This window comes from Austrofundulus limnaeus, unplaced genomic scaffold (assembly GCF_001266775.1).
Source record: "Austrofundulus limnaeus strain Quisiro unplaced genomic scaffold, Austrofundulus_limnaeus-1.0 Scaffold8280, whole genome shotgun sequence".
NCBI classification, from domain to species: Eukaryota; Metazoa; Chordata; class Actinopteri; order Cyprinodontiformes; family Rivulidae; genus Austrofundulus; species Austrofundulus limnaeus.
This window is the reverse complement of record NW_013960682.1, coordinates 1,353-1,765: the sequence shown is the minus strand read 5'-3', so window position 1 is coordinate 1,765 and position 413 is coordinate 1,353. Positions and strand designations below refer to the sequence as shown.

Below are 413 nucleotides of genomic sequence, written 5' to 3'. Positions count from 1 at the left end.
CCCGTGTGAGCTGCACACTTGCACACGGCCACACGGGAAGGTAATGTGATTTTGTGCAAAAGGTCTTTGAGCAGAGAGGCATGTGTAACAGGCGTTCCTGTAGATGTGGTCATGCCCCTCTGTTCCCACTGTTTGGCAAAGTAAAACAAGGTTGAAAAAGCATACTGACTGTCAGTGTAGATTGTGACAGCTTTTCCTGCACCTAATTCACAGGCTCTTGTAAGTGCGAGGATCTCGGCAGCTTGAGCAGAAAAATGAGAAGGGAGTTGTTCAGCACAGATGACTGTGTCAGGAAGCTGAACAACTGCAAAACCAGTCAGGTTTTTTCCATCAGGGGCTTTGGAGCAAGAGCCATCAACAAACCATGTGAGGCCTTCATCAAGGGGCGTGTCTTGCAAGTCAGGGCGTGGAAG

The 413-nt window shown here is 49.2% G+C and overlaps 1 protein-coding gene across 1 annotated transcript; it reads right to left on the bottom strand.

Moving 5' to 3' along the window:
* LOC106512576 (uncharacterized) lies at positions 1–413 on the bottom strand (the record flags this gene model as incomplete). The annotated part of the gene is given in 1 exon segment (XM_014001165.1): positions 1–413. A coding segment is annotated over 1 exon segment (413 nt), but the record flags the coding sequence as incomplete, so codon positions are not given.